This window comes from Rhincodon typus, chromosome 36, assembly GCF_021869965.1.
Source record: "Rhincodon typus isolate 14 chromosome 36, sRhiTyp1.1, whole genome shotgun sequence".
In the NCBI taxonomy this organism is placed as follows: Eukaryota; Metazoa; Chordata; class Chondrichthyes; order Orectolobiformes; family Rhincodontidae; genus Rhincodon; species Rhincodon typus.
Genome location: NC_063367.1, coordinates 5,411,607 through 5,429,466, shown reverse-complemented (window position 1 = coordinate 5,429,466; position 17,860 = coordinate 5,411,607). Strand labels below are relative to the sequence as shown.

At 40.1% G+C, this 17,860-nt stretch overlaps 1 protein-coding gene across 1 annotated transcript in view; it reads left to right on the top strand.

Moving 5' to 3' along the window:
* Positions 1 to 453: 453 nt before the first annotated feature.
* kti12 (KTI12 chromatin associated homolog) overlaps positions 454 to 17,860 on the top strand; it is a 20,463-nt gene continuing 3,056 nt past the window's right edge. The window contains exons 1-5 of the mRNA XM_048617023.1: positions 454 to 587; positions 770 to 903; positions 5,466 to 5,517; positions 11,664 to 11,716; positions 16,383 to 16,438. Coding sequence (XP_048472980.1) covers positions 454 to 587; positions 770 to 903; positions 5,466 to 5,517; positions 11,664 to 11,716; positions 16,383 to 16,438 — 429 coding nt within the window. The remainder of the gene's footprint in view (positions 588 to 769; positions 904 to 5,465; positions 5,518 to 11,663; positions 11,717 to 16,382; positions 16,439 to 17,860) is intronic.

The window sequence follows — 17,860 nt, the reverse complement described above, 5'->3', positions numbered from 1 at the left end:
GGATTTGGATCCAAATTTGGCTCCATGACAGGAAGCAAATATGGAGGAGGATGGATGTTTTTGCAATGGAAAGCAGTTTCCACAAGGCTTAGTGTGGCTTACTTGCTCTTTGTGGTATATCTTAATAACTTAGACTTGTACGTGGGAGGCATGATTGGTAAATTTTGCAGACAATGTGAAATTGTCTGTGTTGTTGCGAGTGAGGAAAATGGCTTCTGACTAGAGGATGATATCTATTGATTGAGTTGGTAGATAAGCGGCAAATGGAATTCAGTTCAAAGAAGTGTGAAGTTATGCATTTGGGGAGGGCAAACAGAGCAAAGATATAAATAGGAAGATATTGAGATGAGTAGAAAAAGTGAGGGACCTTGGAGTGCACGTCCACAGGTCTCTAAAGGTAATTTTATGCTGTTCATTATCTCTTTTATTTTCCATGGTTATTTTTTCTGTAAAATGGAGCTTTTGCTTCTAAGGGGACTACTCCAGCCCAGAATCATTAGCAGCCTCCAGTGGATACCTGAACATGTTAAGAGGTTGAAGCTGAATGTTCCAGGAGGTGTAGGAGGACCAAAGTCTATTGCTGTCAGGTGTGATTCTATCCTTTTATTGGATAGGATATTAAACACAAATGCGGGATGCAAGATTGGAACTGCTTAGGCCACACCTAGAGTTGTTTGTACAGCTCTTTCACCACATTACAGAAAGGACATCAGTGTTCTAGAGAGAGTGCTAGATTTACAAGAATGTTGCCAGAGCTTGAAAATTGCAGAAGTGAAGAAAGATTGGATAGTCTAGGGCTGTTCTCCTTAAAACAGAGGAAGCAGAGACATGACTTAATTGAGAAATACAAAATAATTAAAGGGCTTAAAGTGAACAGGAAGATCTATTTCCCCCAGCAGAGAGGTCAGTTTCCAGAAACACAGATTTGAGATGATTGATAGAGGGTTTAGAATGGACATGAAAAGCTTTTTCACCCAAAGGGGAAGAGGGGGTTGGTGGTGGTGGGCAGCCTTTCCTCTAAACTGTATGACTGCCCAGCTGCTGGGAGGTTCCGTAGATACCAATCAGTTTCTGGAAGCAGCTGCCATGCATGGACTCTGGAGGTCTGTACAGCAGGAAGAACTAGCAGAGGGAGTGTTGGTGTTGGGTGTCTGGAATTTGCTATCCAGTTTGTGGTTGAGGTAGAAACCTCCAAATCACTTCAAAGGAACTTGGATGTCTGCCTGAGATGCTGTAAGCTGCAAGCTACTAATCTGGAACTCGGAAATGGAATTAGAACGGGGTGGCGTGTTTGTGGTGCAGGGATGAAAGGCTGAATGGTAAAAACTTCATGATTGTTCTATGAGCTGGTAAACCTATTGCAGTTATGGAAGTTATGTTCAAATTAGCTGTTGCTTTCCTGTATTACCGTAGTGACTGGACTTCTATCTTGCTTCTTACATGCTTTGAAACCTATTGCAGCTGATAGCGAGGGTTGTTTTATGAGGAGGGGTTAGGCCTATACTGGAGATAGCAAGAACTGTAGATACTGGAGTCAGGGTCAATACAGTGTGGAGCTGGCGGAACACAACAAGTCAGGCAGCATCAGAGGAGCAGGAAAGTCGCCGTTTCGGGTTTACACCCTTTATGAGGGGGGGGGGGGGGGGAGGGAGGGGTGTGGGGGTTGAGGGAATGTGGGTGGGATGGTGATAGGTGGATGCAGATAGGGGGTTGTCATTGAGATTTAGCAAAATGAGAGGTGGTCCTATTGAAGCATTTAAGATTCCAAGGGATTTGACCGGGTGAATGCTGAGAGGATGCTCTTCCTCATGGTAGAGTCTAAAACTGGATGAGGGGGATGACAGCTTAACAACAAGGGGTTTTCCATTTAAGACTTGGGTAGGGAGGAATTTGTTTTCTCCCCAAACGTTGTCAGTCAGTGGAATTGACTTTCTCAGATCATTGGAGGCTGGATCATTGCATATGTTCAAGGCTGAATTAAGACAGATTTTTGAATAGCACAAGAGTTATGGGGAAACTGGGGAGATGAGGCCATAATCTGATTAAGTGTTCCTATTAAAAAGAAGAAGCAGATTTGAGACCAAATAACCTCCTCTGCTCTTGATGCTTGTGTTCATGTGACCACACTATATAATACAAGTCTTTCTCTGTAAAATTGTACTTGCTTTGTTTCTGCTAGTGACTGTTCAGATTCAGATTCAGTGTCCTGCTTTGCCTTTATCTTGAAGCTATTTTGCCGTCATGCTGGTACTACTTGCATCACATTTTTTATTCTTCCCTATGGACAAGCTAATCAAGTGTGTCTGTAATTTTGATCTTTGCATTCCATCTCTGAATCCCGAGTCATTGATAATTCTCAAAAATAGTGGGCCCCAAAACTGGTTCATGTGGCATCCTGTGTTGGATAAACATATGGATGATAATGGAATAGTTTAGGTTAGATGGGCTTCAGATTGGTTTCACAGGTCGGCACAACATCGAGGGCCGAAGGGCCTGTACTGCGCTGTAATGTTCTATGTTCTATGTTCTATGTGTAGTACTTTCCCGATTTTAATACCTTGCTGTAACATAACCAATGGCTTCAGGACCTTTAGCCAGTCTCCTCTCCACTGACAAGTTTGCTAGATTCAGGCATTAACTTGGCCAGGGAAATCTCTGGCTTTTTTTAAAAAAAAAAATTGTGGTCTATGGGGTACTAATTGTGCTGTATCTGCATCTGTTTATGAATATCGTATAATTGTAAAGACTGCAGTAAGAGTGGCACTGCATATTTGAACTATGTCTTGGTAGGAAGGATATGTCTTGTTTAACTGCATTTGGTTACTGAATTTTAGCAGTTCCCACTTTGCTACAACTGAAAGTGTTTGCAACAGAGACAAAAGGGAAAAATGCTCTTTTTCACATTAGTTTTATTAGCATACCTTGGAATTATTGATGAGCGTTGATTACATTGATTTTTATACTGTGCCCCATTTTAACCAAAATTGCCAGTTGGGTAACTTGTAAGATTGGTTTGGTTTTACACCCTGCTCAATTTTTACTATACATTATATTTTGATGAGTAAAGTTAGGATAGGTTGTGCAACTCACCTTCTGTCTAATCCAGTGGCTGTCCCATCTGGGGAGTGTAATGACTCCGTTTGCTGAATACTCTCGTGCCATCCAGCCCGTAATTTCTCCAATCTCTCAAAAATTGACAAATTGCCGTAATGCTTAAATAAAAATATGCAGCACAACTGGCAGGGAGTTATGATTCATAATTTGATATATTGTCACTTGCATTTTACAGTGAATAATACAGTAAAATACAATGAAAACCTTCAAAAGTCGCCACAATTCGGCGCCATTTTGAATAGTTTAAGAATTAAAAGGATAAAGGATATAACTGGAAAAAGAGTCCTGAGCGCCGAGCTGGCTCACCAACGACACTTGTGCCGCCAAAGCCGATAACTTAAATTACTTACAAAGTAATTTGAATTTACTGCAGTAACTTTAAAGTTAACCCTCTGGTGATTATTGCAGAATGGGTGACAAGACCAAATGTAGTCTTCACGAGAAATGGAGTTAAGGTATACAGCATAATTGGACCAGGGCCCATGGGTGTAATCCCTTGCATTTATTGCTGCTGTCTGTAGCTACTCCTGCCAGGTGGTGTGCTGTCATGGGACCGCACTCATCTGTCTTGCTCCATCTTCACACATCCAGTGTAGTTCATCTGCAACCACTCTGTAACCTTCTTCATCTAACCACACCCTAGTCTCTGCAGTCCTCCACTCTCTCCTTTAGAAGAGATCTCGGTAGCTTCTCAGCTCTGATCAAATAGCCAAAATAGTGACACTTTCTTTGCTGGATATCACTGAGTCCTTTTTCTTCCCATTTTTGTTTTTGCAGTTGCAATTTCAAACATTTTGTCTATGGTCTGTTAATGGAATTTTTAGCTTCCGTCTTTTAAACCACATTTCAAAGACCTTTTTTTTTCTGCAGATCTTTTACATATCACCCAGCTTTCTGAGGCAGACAGGAGAGTGGATTTAATGACCCACCTTTTATATTCTGTTTCCCCTTGTTCTAAGTTCTTCTTGTTAAAACATCCTTCATCTCCACAAAATATTATTTCTGGCCATCTCTATCCTAATGATTGTACATCACATCAGCCATCATTTCTTATTGTTTGTCTTAAATTGACCAACTTATTTACCACAAACTGCTGTGCATTTACTTTGTACTTAATAGTTCCATTTTCTAATTCAAGTGGTAATGTTTGCTTAGTGTAGTTGGCTGGAGTAAAGGGGCAATATAGGCTGTGCACTATAGGTAGTAATGGGGCTGTTGATGCAGTTAACAATTTGCTGAATGTTTTTAACTGGTTATGTTACCAAGCTGATGAATGTACACCTTGAACAAATCAAAATAAGCATGCAATTGAAGGAGTTAAAAGCTGCAGAATGACGGAGAGTTTTATAAATCAGGGCACAGATTGGAGGACTTCTGAGATAACTCAGACATATTGAGAGGTAATAGGTTGGCCACAATTTGTCTGCTGTACGCAGTTTTTACAACTACAGTACGTAAAGGCTATTAGAGTGTGTGCATTGTACACTTGTGAGGATAAATTAATTGTGAACAGAATGGTGAGATACTGAGATTATTTGAAGCAGGAAAGGCAAAGAGGAGATAATAAACATTTTTAAAATTCTGAAATTACTTTGTGAGCTTGAAAAACAATTTCAGCACACTTGAGAATTTGTATAATTCTTTTTTTTCTGAGAATTAAGATAATTTTTGTAACTAGAGTTTTCTCTCATTGTCCATTCACTGCCATAAACTTCCTTTTCTGCACTTGCCACGGACAAGTGAAAATATTCTTCAATGATGCAGTATTCCTGTATTACAAAATGCTGTAATGCCATTGTAGAGAGAAATAAAGTCTCAAGTTCCTTAGTTTTCTGGTTTATTCACAAATGTCTTGTTGTGTGGATTCATAGGAGGGGACAGTAGATGCTCAGAAGGATGTGGGCACTGAACCAGCTCATGGATAAATGGTGACAATGCAGCAATCCCTTAGAGGCCTTAAAAGCATGGTTATTTGAAACATTACATGGCTTTTCAGTCAAAACAAATTAATAAGTTGGGGAAAAAAATGAACAGACCCTGTCAAAGTTAAGAATGTAGAAATGAAAAGTTTGCTCATCTTAAGTCCCATTTCACTTTTCCTAGTGCAAACATTGTTTGGCTGGATCTTGTAGTGGTGTTGTTTGTTATAATGCACTGTAGGGTGGGCAGGTTGATTTGAAAACTGCATTGCTCAATAATCTTTCCTCATTTTTACTTATTGAAACCTTTGTACAGGAGAGATTAATCTGTTTTTGAAAGAGCATAATTAATGTAACTTTGCATCTGTCTGGAATTTAAATAGATAGAAGTGAGACTAAACAAGAATTTATTGATCACTGTATGTATTATAGATTCTCGGAAGGAGAAGGATCTGCGAGGATCACTGAAAGCCGAAGTGGAAAGGTACATGTAACACATGACTGCAGTTCGTGTCTTTGCCTTTGCATTGGGAAACAAATATGGTATATTTAAAACTGTATCAATTTGTGTTTCAGTACTTTGCCTAGTAGCTCCATTCATTTGTTGCTGCTCTGCAGCAGAAATCAATTACTACCTATGCCAATTCTTTGTCAGTTCTTCCTTTGGCAGTATTGTACTGGGCAGGTAGCAGTAATGTCATTGGACTAGCAATCTAGAACCCCAGGCCAGTGTTCTGGGGACGTGGCTTCAGATCCCACCATGGCAGATGGTGAAATTTGAATTCAGTAAAATCTGAAGAAAAGAGCTGGCCTAATGACGATCATGAACTCATTGCCGAATGTTTTAAAAACTAATCTGATTCACTGTAGCTTTAGGGAAGGAAATCTGACAATTCTTACCTGGACTGGCCTACATTTGACTCCAGATCCACAACCAAGTGGTTGACTCCAGAGGACATTTCAGATGGGTAATAAATACTGGCTCAGCCAGCGATGTCCACGTCAAATGAGTAAATATTTTTAAAAATGCAAATAGCATCTGTCACTTATCTGCTTCCTATATCCATCCTAATTGTAACATGACATGTATCTGCTCTTGCCATCCCTGAATTACCTCTGGAGACATTGGTCCATCTGAACAGTTGCAGTCTTAAGGTGCAAAAAATTTGACAAATTGGTTTTTTAAATATTTCCGTAAAGAATTCAACAAGACTGTTTGTTTGTGTCGTATCACAGGAGATGGGTGAGATACTAAATGAATATCTTGTGTCAAAATTTATTGTGGAGAAAGACCTGGAAGATGGGGATCTTGAGGAAATAAATAGTGATGTCTTGAAAAGTGTTTATGTTACTGAAGAGGTGGTATTAGAGGTCTTAAAATACATAACGGTTAGATACATCTGATCAGGTGTATCCCAGAGGTTTGAGAAGCTCGGGAAGAGACTGTTGGGCCCCTTGCTGAGATATTTGTATAATTGACAGCCAAGGGCATGGTACCACAAGACTGGAGAGTGGTTAATGTGGTGCCGTTACTTTAGAAAGATGGTAAGGAAAAGCCGGGGAACTACAGACCAGTGAGCCTGACATCAGTGGGGGATAAGTTGTTGGAGGGGATTCTGAGGGACAGGATTTACATGCATTTGGAAAGGCAAGAGCTGATTAGGGATAATCAGCATGACTTTGTGCATGGGAATTTGTGTCTCGCTATCTTGATTGAGTGTTTTTGAAGAAGTGACAAAGAAGTTTGATGAAGGCGGAGTGGTAGACGTTGTCTATATGGACTTCATCAAGGTGTTCATAAGGTTCTGCATGGTAGACTGGTTAGCAAGGTTAGATACTGTGGAATCCAAGGAGGGTGCTAGCCAATTGGATACAAATTTGGCTTGAAGATGGGAGACAGAAGATGGTGGTAGAGGGTTGTTTTTCGGCCATGAGGCCTGTGACCAGCGGTGTGCCGCAAGGTTTGGCACTGGATCCGCTGCTTTCTGTCACTTATATAAACAATTTGGATGAGAATATAGGAGCTCTCATTAGTAAGTTGCAGATGACACTAACTAAATAGGTGGTGTAGTGGACAGTGAAGAAGTAGAGTACAATGGGACTTTAATTAGATGGGCCAATGGGGTGAGGAGTGGCAGATGGAGTTTAATTTAGGTAAGTGTGAAGTATTGAATTTTTGATAAGGCAAACCATGGCAAGACTTCTACAGGGCCCTGGGGAGTTTTGCTGAACAAAGAGATCTAGGGGTGCCGGTGCACACTTCCTTGAAAATGGACTTGCAAGTTGGTGAAGATGATGTTTGGCACTGACCTTATTGGTCAGTGCACTGAGTATAGGAGTTGGATGTCATTTTGTGGCTATATAGGACATTGGTGAGGCCACTCTTTAGAATACTGTGTACTGTTCTGGTCTCCCTGCTATAGGAAGGATATTGTGAAACTTGAAAGGGTTCAGTAAAGATTTACAAGGATGTTGCCAGGATTGAAGGGTTTCAGATATAGGGAGAGGCTGAATAGGCTGGGGCTTTTTTTTTGCCTGGAGCATAGGAGGCTGTGGGGTGATCTTATAGGAGTTTATAAAATCACGAGGGGCATGGATTGGGTGAACAGCCAAGGTTTTTCTCCCCCAAGGTAGAGGACATAGGTTTAAGGTGAGAGGGGAAAGATGTAAAAGGGACCTAAGGGGTAACTTTTTCATGCAGGGTGGTGTGTGTGTGTGTCTGTGTGTGTGTGTGGAACAAACCGCCAGAGGAAGTGGTGGAGGCTGGTACAATTACAACATTTAAAAGGCAGTCTGGATGGGTATATGAATAGGAAGGGTTTAGAGGAATATGAGCCAAAAGTCGACAAATGAAACTAGATCAGTTTAGGATATCTGGTCGATGCAGATGAGTTGGACTGCAGGGTCTGTTTCTGTGCTGAATGACTCTAGAATTGAGAGTATCATGAAGTGTGTCATGGAACAGACTCTGAGAATACTCTTGGTTGCTCTGTGCCTCTGATTGAGAAGGTTGTACAAATCTCACTTCAGAATCTTGAATTCATAATCTTTGGTGCTTTACTGGCAATTCTTAGAGCATTCAGAGTTCCAGGAACTGTCTTTCTGATAAGACTGTGAACCACAAACCTCTAAATGTGGAAGAGCCCAGGGTTGTTTTCAAGTAAAAGAACAAAGATCTTCTCCGTGTCCTGGCCAATACAATATGACAAAATAGATTAGATTAATTCATTTGCTATGTTTGCTGCCATCACAACCACAAGGAGCAGACTCGCTGCCCATTAAATTGTAGTCCCTGTGACCTCTTTGCCATTGTCACCGCATCTCTCTGCTTATTTCCATAACCTAGTGATGACTAAAACTATTATAGGTTGTGCTTTCCTGCTTATTCAATGAGTAAGCACTCTGCAATACTGTCAGGAAGATTTTGTATCCAGTGATTCTGTTTTAAAAAGAACCCCTCATTTGGTTAGCAGGTTGGTGCAGTGACAAGCAGGGCAGTGACCACAGCGCCAAGGTGGTAGTGATGGGAGTGGGACATCGAGTGCACTGATGGACAGAGTGGGTGCTGTTTTCCAGTTCCAGGTGCAGGTGGATGGCATTAATAGCACAGACTTCCTGCCCTAGTGTGGTGGTAGGAGATGCACTACTGCTCATTTGTCTTGTGGAGTTTGAATTTTGTGCTGCTGTTCCTCCTGGAAGTTTAAAAATATAATCAGCACCAATGTATTCTAGTTCTACTGATTTAAAGGAGCTGGTGAAAATGAAAACGGGGCTCCAACACCAAATTCTAGCCTCTGAAAAATCCAGAAGAGCCATAGAAGATTTTTTTTAAAATCCAATAAACAGCTTCTGCTTCAGTAATGATCATTCATAATTTATGCTCTCTTCTCACTGCAAAACCATCAGACAAGTGGAAGGGACAATTTTGCAACAAAGCAGAAATTTCTGCAATTCAAACATCAATTAGACAAGTAAAATAGTCATCAGGGAGATCCTTGTAAAGTCTGTGTCACTTTTACATCAGGGCAGTGCTTTATTGCTCACTTGAGATTTATTGTCACTAACAGATGAGGTAAATTGCCCTTGTTGCAGTCTCAACTAGTACTTGAAGCATAGTATGCTGGAATGCTCTTTTGGTGTACTTTGTAGTCAATTCTGAAGAGGGCAGGAAATTGAGAACTAATTAATTCTGTAATTTGAGTTACAACAGTCGCAGCAAATATTTTTAGTATGTAAGCATCACAATTCAGTTAAATTTACTTAATCAGATCAAAAATGAAACAGTCAATTCCAAGATTTTCTAGAATGAAAGAGACTGGAGTTTCTTCACCCACTAAATCTGAGGGAAATCAGAAATTGAAGTCTGAACATCAAACGCATAACGCACAATACAGGTGATAAACTTGAAGAAGAAGACTGGGGAAAGCAGTGTGGCTAAACAGACCACAGGGTTTTCTTAGAATTCATGCTGTTAGCATCGCTCATTAATCAGTCAACTACCTTCTAAGACTGCAGCAGTCCATTTGCAATCGGTCGACCCACAATGCTGTCATCCAGGTAGTTGCTGGATTTTAACCCAGTGACAGTGAAGGAGCAGTGATATGTTTCCAAGTCAGGATGGTGACTGAATTGGAGGGGAACTTGCAGGTGGTGATGTTCCCACGTATCTGCTACCCTTGTCCTTCTGGATGGACATGTTTGTGGTTTTGGAAGGTGGTGTCTATGGATCTTGGGCAAATTGTCTTTCTTTCACCTCAATTTGAAGCAGGTTCTAAACAGGATTCAAGAAGAAGTGGTAAAGAAAGGCTGGGACCTTTTTCACTGGAGTGTAGGAGTTTGAGAAGTGACCTTTTAAAAGTTTATAAAATCATGAGGGATATAGATATGGTTAATGACAGTTGTTTTTTCCTTAGGATGAGAGATTTGAAGACTTGAAGGCACATTTTTAAGGTGAGAGGAGAGAGATTTAAAAAAGACATGGAGGCAAATTTTTTTACACGAGGGTGGTTCACGTGTGGAATGGACTTCCTGAGGAAGAGGTGGATCTGGGTACAATTACAACATTTAAAAGACATTCTGATAAGTGCATGAATAGGAAAAGGTTTGGGAGGATATAGGCCAGGAGCAGGCAGGTGGGACTAGTTTAGTTTGGGATTATGTTCGACATGGACAGATTGGACTGAAGGTTCTGATTCCATGCTGTATGACCCTATAACAAAGATGTTACCTAATGCACCTCCCAGACTTGGGATTTATTGTAGGGTTTGAAATCCAGCAGTCCCCTAAAAGGTTAAATGACTCTTTTTGATGATTGATTTCAGTCTGACTAATGGAGACAAACTTCTCGGAGTTTGTGTTCAGAACTGACTCCTCTAAAAACCAAAGAACATTACTTTTGTCTGTGTCTGCTGGCGGCATTCAATCATTTGCCAACAGCATGTAATTGAGTGGAAACTTTCTTTTCTTTTTCTTCCCCCTCTGACATATTTTCCCCAGCTTTACCAACCTTAGAAAGCTCAGCCTTTCATGATTGGATAGAATGCCAGCACTCTTAGATAATGAAAGCAAGTTGCCGTACTAGATTACTGTTGAGTGGCACAACCAGTACCCTACTAATGCTTGAACCTAAGCATCAATTGTCATTGAGGAGATGGATGGATATCAATAAAAATTTGGTTTGACACCTCCCCTATGTTACTAATTTTGCTTTAGTGCAAATGTTAGGCAGAGCAGTCATATTTGCCCTGGCTTACAAAGTGAGAAAAAACTTGAAATACCATTGGTGAACAATTGGAAATAAGCCATTAGCATGCAATGGGCTGGATAATATGCACTGCTTAATTGGGGAGGAAAATAACAAACCTATTTGGATAGGGATGGAAACAGAATAGGAGTTTGAACAATTGAATACAAAAGTAGGGAGGCTATGCGCACTATTAAGACCACATCTAATAAACGTTTAGAATTAGTTTCCTTTTTAAGGAAGAATATGAATACATTGGAAGCAATTCCGATAAGGATTACCAGATTAGTACCAGTAACGAAGAGGTTGCCTTAAGAAGCAGCATTAGACAGACCAGACTTGTATCTACTGGAATTTAGAAGAGCAAGAGGCAACTTGATTTAAACTTGTACGATCTTGAGGGGTCTTGACAGGGTATGCGTAGACAGCGTGTTTCCTCTTGTGGCAGAATCATTATTTTAAATTGGCAACACTCTATATTTTTAAAAGAGTTGAGACAACTTTTTCCTGAGGGCCATGAGTGTTTGGAACTTGCTGTTTCTAAAAAGATTCAGAAGCAGAACCTTTTGAATATATTTGAGGTAGAAGTAAGTAGATTCTTCTTAAAGAGATGAAAAGTTATCAATAATAGATGGGAATGTGGGGTTGAAGTTACAATCAGATCAGTTGTGTTTTTGTTTTTAAATGGCGGGGCAGGCTGAAGGTGCTGAAAAGCCTACTCCTGCTCAATATCCTTGTGTTTGTAGCAAACTTGATTGTGAATTTTAGGTTGGAACTGTTTTTAAATGGAACTCTAAAGTGTCCAATAATAGTGAACTTTTTAAACAACATAGTGTATGTTCAAGTTACACATCCTGGTCACTATATCCTGTTCTATTTTTCATCAGGAAAATCAATAAAGAAGATGTAGTAATTATGGATTCTCTAAATTACATCAAAGGTATGCCTAATAATTTATCTGATTCTTTATATGGATTTATTTCTAATTTTTTTAATCTTCCTGAGCAATGTTCCGTGGAATGGGTCATGGCTATTGTGATATTTTACTTCAGCTCATCCAAAATATGGTACCTCCGACAGGGTGGAACATCCTCAGTACTGCAAGATCAGACTCAATTTTTTTTGAGCTTGGGTTTCAAGTGTGAGATTTGCTCACTATCTTCTGTCACAGGGATGAACGTGCTACAGCTGAACCACGTTTGTGTGCAGTGATGTGCCCCATCACCAAGGAGCACCCTCCACTCCTGTATTTCTGCTGTCTGCTGCTTTGGGAGAGATTGAGGAAAGCAGGAAAACTACAGTGAGAATGGAAGGTCAATTCTGAGATTGACTCCTTGAGCTGGTGTCTAGCTGCAGCTTCAACATGGTGATGTAAACTGTTGCTGATGCACCAGAGTGCCTATATTGAGAAGGGGTGAATAAGAGGAGGTTCACCATCAAATAGCAAATGATTTGGACAAGGGCTTGAATAGGATCCTCTGTGACTACCCTTATGTATTAATGACAATGAGATACTTGACCAGAAAGCACTTAAAGATTCTTTTGTGATGTATGTTGCTGTAATAAAGTAGATTACGTGTACATCTCTAATATGTTCCCTAGACTTGTCTGTTGTATATTTTTTATCACTTGTGGAATGTGGGTGTCATTGGCAGGCCAGCGTTTATTGCCCGTCTTGAGAAGGTGGAAGTGAGCTGCTTTCTTGAACTATTGTCGTCCTCATTCTGTAAGTTGACCCACAATGCCCATAGGGAGAGAGTTCCAGGATTTTGACCCAACAATATTGAAGGAACGGTGATATATTTCCAAGTCAGGATGGTGAGTGGCTTTGGAGGAAACTTGGAGGGGGTGGTGTCCCCATGTATCTGCTGCCCTTGTCCTTCTAGGTGCAAGTGATCATGGGTTTGGAAGGAGCTGTCTGAAGATCTTTGGAACTTGAAACATTTTATTTCAAAGTAAGAGAGCTGACTATTTCTAACACTGGGGGCTTGTATGCAGCTGCAAAGATACAGTGGAAGCATTTGTCTGGAATTAATGTGAAGGTATGTACAGGCTTTCAGAATATGCCCATTTATAGTAATTAGCCTTCATGATTCAAGGTACAGAGCAGTTCTACTTCAGATATTTATTAAATTTGATTTGGTTGTATCATACTCCTGCCCATGACAGAGGATTGTGTATCCCTGCCCAGAAAACTGAGGACTAAATAGATGCTAATTATTGCAAAACTGAGGGAGGTCTGCCCTGTTGGAGATGTCATCTCTTGGATGAGATGTTAAACTGAATCCCCGTCTGTTATCGAAGGTGGACATAACGTAAAACATCCCACATCACTACTACTTGAAGAAGGGTGTGGGTGGGCACAGCAAGGTTCTGAAAACAGCATTGTTATATTGCTTTAGTAATCGAGGGATAAAATTTAGCTGGGATATTGAGGGGAAATCAAACTTATTTCTTTCAAAACAGTCATAGGATTTTATTTACACCCTGCTGACAGGACAAATAGACCTTTGGTTGAAAGGTTGATCTTAACAAGGGAACTGCACAGTATTCAGTCAATGTTGCATTAGAGTGTTGGCCAAGGTTAAGTGCTCTTGGTCTCTGCCTTTGCACTTGTACCCACAACCCATTGAGAAAGATTGATTCCGTATTTAGTCTGGAGGTGCTCCATCTTTGTTTTCACTTTCAACTGCTGGTGTATATTATCAAAGGTATATGCTCAGTGGGCACTTACGAATTCACATAGTCAATGACCAAACAACTAACAATGTCCAATAATAAAGCTGTAAGTAAATATTTTCATTGAAACCTACTATGCCCAAACTGCCTGTGAGACAAACTGTCAGGCTACTAGCATCCACAGCTTTAAATACATTAACCACAGTGAGAGGGAAGTTGGGAGAGAGGAGTTCTATTTTATTTGTAGTAGTTGTACCTATTTTAAAGAAGGATAATTTACCTGGAAGAAGTATCAATTTACTAATCTCCAGTGTCTCTCAGTTTGTAGCTCACACTTTGCTGATTCGTGTGGATGATGTGGCCTTATTTTGATTGTTCCTGGATCCTGATTATGACAAGTCTCCCAAAGTAGCCGCTGAGATTCTTCCAGGTTTCAGATAGTCTGTTGTCACATTGTCTGTGGATTTTCTCTGTTAGGGGTAAATTCCACAAAAGTGAGGGTAGATGAAAGTCAATATGTCCAACACTTCCTCCTCCCCTTTGCTAGTTGTGATCAGGGTAAATGTAACTTGGCCTTTTAATTAAAAATACAATCTAGCTGCACACAAACAGCAAAGTTCCACGTGACTTGTCTCAACTGGGCCCATCATGTAAGGTTATCTGGAGCTGAGCATGGGAAGCTGAGGCATTTACTGGACCCAATCAGGCTTCAAAATGGGGGCAGCAGGTGAATTTGCCCTAAAAAGCCCACAGGAAATTTCACGGGTGGCATGTGAGAGAAAATTCTCCCTTGTATAAGGTGAGGCAGAATCTGAGGAGTAAACTCCTCCAATTACAGTTTCTGTCTCTCCCCTGCCAAATGCTCCAGCTTCTCCAATCACTCGCTTCCTCTCTTTTTGAGCTTGTTGCTCCTTGAGACACAATTTGTGATTGGAAAAGTGCCGAGGGCAGGAGTGTGGGAACTTGTGCTTAGAAAAACTGGAACAGTTATTCTGGTTGGTCTTGCTGTTGCCGTCACCAGTGACTTGGAGAGGTGGCAGTTTTGAAGGAAGGTAAGAAATAGCTCCTGCTGTTGGGCACTGATAACCTAGATAAATTAGGACTAGGTTTGCATTTGAGGTTTACAGTTGATGGTAGATAAACTAGGTAAATTAGCTATTTAAAGCTCCATGAAATTTTTTCTCAAAGCTTCGAATTTGTACAGCATCTGTGCCTGCCTTTGAGGGCATACAGTTCACCTGGGGCAGTATCTGTCCTGAGTTTGGCTTGGTTAGTATAGATGTCTGAATGCCTTATGAGATTCTCCAAAAAGACCTTTGGGAGTTTAGGGCAATGGTTTTTTGTGTGTCTCCATCTCTAGCAATGTAATGCTTTCCTATATGTTGTACTTTTAAGCTTAATTGAGGGGTGATGATTGCAGAGGATATTGATGAATCTTCCAATTCTGCTTTTGAGAGCCCAGACCTCTCCTGTGTCATCCGTATAGCTTGATAATGCTTGGAGCCGATTTATTAAAAACTCTTTTCTGGTCCACCGTGTTTTTACTTATACAAGCAAATACCCTAAACATAGCTGTGCTTTTGATTAGAAGATTAATTATTGAATGCAAAATACGTTTTTGTTAAGCCTCAATAGAATACAACTTGTATAACAATAGGTTATAACTTCATCTGGTCTGCCTAACTGGGGGAATTTTTTAAAAAGATATTTCTGACAGCCTGTTTTAATGTTTGCCCAAAGAAAATCAATGTCCATTGTAAAGAGTATGGCATTGGGGATGTACAGTTAAACGCAGCCAGCTGTATTAAATGGTGTGTCTCTTTTAAGGTAGGTAAGATGGTTCTGTGTTAAAGGGTTCCAATTAGTCACCTTAAAGCTCAAATGATCAAATAAAGAAATGCATTAGCTTGGAAAAAATCCCTGCAGTTTCACTTAAACCATTCACTATCTAATTTCTGTGTATTCCACCTGTTGCACAAAAGGACCATTTGGAAGCCCACGCCTTGATTTTTTGTTTTTAAGCACACATTTAGTGCCGAAGTATCAAGGGAGGAAAAAAAAGCTTGCAATTAGCTAAATGAAGCTAAATAATGCTAAAGGCTTGCAATTAATCTTTAGAAAGAACAGCAAATGTGAGATTTATTACCAATAAGTTAAGTTGTGCCAAGTAATTAGGATTTTCATTTTGGAGACTAATGTAGGTTTGTTTGCAGTAAGTTAACAAAATATATTTACAGATTCCCAAGTTAAAACGTTTAAATCATTAAAGTTCATGTGCTTGACCTACCTCTTCTATCTAAAGAAGGAAATCCTTTTTTAAAAGAAACTAATACAAAATTAGGCACAGAAGGAAATGTTACTACCTGACTGCACCATCTAATGAAGTATTTTTTAAGAAAGTAAAAGAAGCCCATGAAAGCCAAGAAAATGTCATTAAGAGTGCTCAGCAGCAAAAAAAGTCATGTTTGCCAAGTACAAGTGCTCAATTACCAACTCGCTAACAGAAGGATTTACTCAGGAAGAGAGAGAGCCTTAATTTTGTGTAATTTATATTTTCAGTCCTGTTTTTATGATATGTTTGTAACTTACCATCTCTGCATGTCTTGATGACTATTGATACGAGGAGGCTCTTCACCAACTGGATACACTGGGGGTAATGAGGGAATTGAGGAGCTGAGGGCAGCATCCAAAGAATGTATGTGTTGAAGCTGCCAATTTAACTTGTCTAAACTGATGAGTCAGACAGATGGAGAGCCTGCAGTAAATGAATAGCTGAGATGATTAATGGGACCTGTTAAACAAGAATCCAGACCAAAGTGACTTTGCATGTAACACTTCTTCTGAAGATTGTGAAAATATTGACTCGCAGTGCCTAATTTTGTTCCAACAATGTGCATCTCTGTGATTGTTGCTCTTTTTAAATAAAGGCTACAGATATGAACTTTTCTGCCTGGTAAAGCATGCACAGACCCCACACTGCCTGGTAAGGAGCCATTATTTATCTTTTTTTTTTTTTTGGGGAACCAACGTGAAAGATATTGAAGGATATATACAATATGAAAATGAATTTATTGTACAGCTGCTAGTTCTGGCCTGGTAGAATCCAAGACTCTTGAATTATCATCTTTCTGCTGCCTTCCTTCCCACCCACCCTTTTAAACTGAGCAAATTATATTGGAAAATGTGATCTGGAGTCAATTGTATTCATTTATGTTATCTGATGTATCTTCACAATATTTTGTAAATGGAATGACTAATGCTTTGAATAAAATCCTTTTAAGAATTGTTGCTTTTTATACTTATAAAAAAAATCCTTTCTCTCTCCTCCTCCTCCTCTGTCAACTCTAATCCCCATATGGAAAGAAGGAAGAAATTTTTATTTATTTCAAGCCATTGCCGTCCACAAGACGTGTGTGTCAGTGTTTCATGAGCAGTGAGTTCCTTTTTCTGTATTAAATACAGACAAAGTGCCATGGAGCTAATTTGCGCCAAACTTGTGTTTAATTCAAACTTGATTACGCTTGATTGAACTTTCACAACAACCTCTGGCGGGGGGAAAAAGGAATTGTACAGGCACTGTGCTCCCTTTTTGAATTAAACAAAAGTGTGAAGGACAATAGCTCCCTTGTGCATTCTCCCTGGCAACTCCCTGACCAGTCAAAGCTGACTTACCAATCAGCTTTTTCTCATCTGTTGTACTCTTTGAAATTTGGTGTTCTTGTGAATGTGAGTGTGCAAGTTGGAAAAGTTCTGGCAGCAATTTTTTTTTGTTTTTTTTTGTTTTATCTGTATGACCAAGCAACAAATTGGCTGTTACTGCTGTCCTGCAAACATAAGTGGCAGCTAATTTGTGCATAGCATGGTCCCCACAAACAGCGATGGCTGGCTTTTGGTGGTGTTGATTTTGAAATGAATGCCAGGAGAACTGTGTATTTCAAAGACAGTTCATTACATCTATTCTATCCTATTCTAAAGCAGGGGTGGGAGTGTTCAATTTCAGTCGCTCTGCATATGCACAGTCACACAGCCAGTGGCACAGAATCTACAGCTCAACTCTTAGACTGCATGCAATCCATTTTTCTTTGTGTCTTTCCTACAGCCATTGTAATGGGACTGTTGATCAATAAATAGTCAATTCACAGCAGAGAAAAATTGCAGGAACATTGCCCTGCACCCTCCCCCACTTTCTTGAAGGCCTCCCTCAGTACTGCACTGAAATGTCAGCCTATGGTGTTTGCTCAGATTCCTGAATCTGGATTGAAATTGTATCCTTACAGTATCCTTAAAAGGCTACAGCTGAGCCAAAATTGTATCAGAGATAGTAGGAACTGCAGATGCTGGAGAATCTGAGATAACAAGGTGTAGAGCTGGATGAACACAGCAGGCCGAGCAGCATCATAGGAGC